Here is a 2205-nt window from a genome sequence, read left to right as displayed (position 1 = left end):
GAAATGTATAATCTATATTTATTACAGATTACACTTAGTGCTACACACACTGGGTTTGTTTAAGTGTTCTGAACATGTTACATATTTCTAAGTAACTCATGTCACAGATTTAGTGTTTAAATTTTAGTTGTTACATTTTCAACATGTCATGAGAGAATAAACCATCTGACATTTAAACACCTTAGAAACAAGAAATGAAGCTGAAAGTAGAAATTATAAGTATGAAATAAACAGTTTAGTTTTTTATTCTGTTTTTGAATCTTCTCACACAGATTGATCTCATGAAGGCAGGAGTGTAAACAGACCACAGTCTACAGCAGCACACTGACTCACTGTATTTATTATTATTTACAATAATGTCTTTATTGGACAGACGCTTCTGTTGCTCCTCATTAAATGTTTAACCTTCTTAAGTTTCAGGAGGAAGTTGAGCCTTTTTAACCAGGGTGGAGATGTGTGTTGACCAAGACAGGCTCTCAGTGTTCACCTGCAACACCTCAGCTCCACTGAGGTAGACAGGTGTGTCTCTGCCTAAAGAAGCACCGAGGTGTGTTTGAGGTGTGCTAAAATCAACCATCAGCTTGGTGCAGCTGACGTTGAGCATCACGCTGCAGGATCGTTGACTTCCTCCCGATATGATCTCTCATCATTGTTTGTGTGATTATTCAGTTTGTAACATGGAGGACAAACTCTACAGTAATTCATACTGTAGTAGTTTATAAAAGATATGAGGCTGAGAAACATGTTCTGAAGTATGAATGATATTAATCATTACAATTCATTTTACGCTAATAAAGATAAATTAACGTTTTATTAACCTTTTAATAAACCACGTTAATAAACCATTTAATAGAAGTATCCTTTAATAAAATGTACATTAATAAAGTTTAGCTTATTAAAATGTATATTAATAAAGTTTAGCTTATTAAAATGTATATTAATAAAGTGTATATTAATAAAATGTACATTAATAAAGTTTAGCTTATTAAAATGTATATTAATAAAGTTTAGATTAATAAAGTGTACATTAATAAAGTTTAGGTTAGTAAAATGTACATTAATAAAGTTTAGGTTAATAACATGTACATAAAATCAAGTTTAGATTAATAAAGTGTACATTAATAAAGTTTAGGTTAATAACATGTACATAAAATCAAGTTTAGATTAATAAAGTGTACATTAATAAAGTTTAGGTTAATAACATGTACATAAAATCAAGTTTAGATTAATAAAGTGTACATTAATAAAGTTTAGGTTAATAACATGTACATAAAATCAAGTTTAGATTAATAAAGTGTACATTAATAAAGTTTAGGTTAATAACATGTACATAAAATCAAGTTTAGATTAATAAAGTGTACATTAATAAAGTTTAGGTTAGTAAAATGTACATTAATAAAGTTTAGGTTAATAACATGTACATAAAATCAAGTTTAGATTAATAAAGTGTACATTAATAAAGTTTAGGTTAATAACATGTACATAAAATCAAGTTTAGATTAATAAAGTGTACATTAATAAAGTTTAGGTTAATAACATGTACATAAAATCAAGTTTAGATTAATAAAATGTACATTAATAAAGTTTAGCTTATTAAAATGTATATTAATAAAGTTTAGCTTATTAAAATGTATATTAATAAAATTTAGATTAATAAAGTGTATATTAATAAAATGTACATTAATAAAGTTTAGATTAATAAAGTGTACATTAATAAAGTTTAGGTTAATAACATGTACATAAAATCAAGTTTAGATTAATAAAGTGTACATTAATAAAGTTTAGGTTAAGTAAGTGGACGTGAATAAACTCTTCCCAGTCGTTACCTCTGATGAACGGAGCAGCTCCCAGCAGCTCGGTGTCCTCCGCGGTCATCCTGAACAGGGCGGACAGGATCGGGGAGTGTCGGACTCCCTCCACCGTCATGGGTCCGTCTAATTCCTGGCCTCCCCCCCCTCACCGGCTAGCTCCCCAAACTTTTTAAACTGCTTACAGCCCGGTTAGCCGTTAGCAGCCTAGCAGCAGAGCTAGCAGGCAGGTGAACCGAGACTGTTAAAAGTTAAAAACTTTCTCCTCAGTTTCCCATCAGTCCCTGCGGCTGGTCTTCGCTCACAGACGACTGTTTTCTACCGTTTCCGTTGTTCGTTGTTCGGTTTTATCGCCGGTAAACTCTCCCGGGTTAGCGGGTTAGCATGTTAGCATGTT

At 31.4% G+C, this 2205-nt stretch overlaps 1 protein-coding gene across 3 annotated transcripts in view; it reads right to left on the bottom strand.

Moving 5' to 3' along the window:
- The window catches only part of cdc14ab (cell division cycle 14Ab), a 25821-nt gene extending 23616 nt beyond the window's left edge, over window positions 1-2205 (bottom strand). For all 3 annotated transcript variants that reach the window (XM_073476307.1, XM_073476309.1, XM_073476310.1), the window contains exon 1: window positions 1827-2205. In XM_073476307.1, coding sequence (XP_073332408.1) covers window positions 1827-1926 — 100 coding nt within the window. In that variant the 5' untranslated portion in view covers window positions 1927-2205. The remainder of the gene's footprint in view (window positions 1-1826) is intronic.

This window comes from Pagrus major, chromosome 11 (assembly GCF_040436345.1).
Source record: "Pagrus major chromosome 11, Pma_NU_1.0".
Taxonomy (NCBI): Eukaryota; Metazoa; Chordata; class Actinopteri; order Spariformes; family Sparidae; genus Pagrus; species Pagrus major.
Note: the sequence above shows the minus strand (reverse complement) of the source record. Positions and strands in the feature narration are given on the sequence as shown.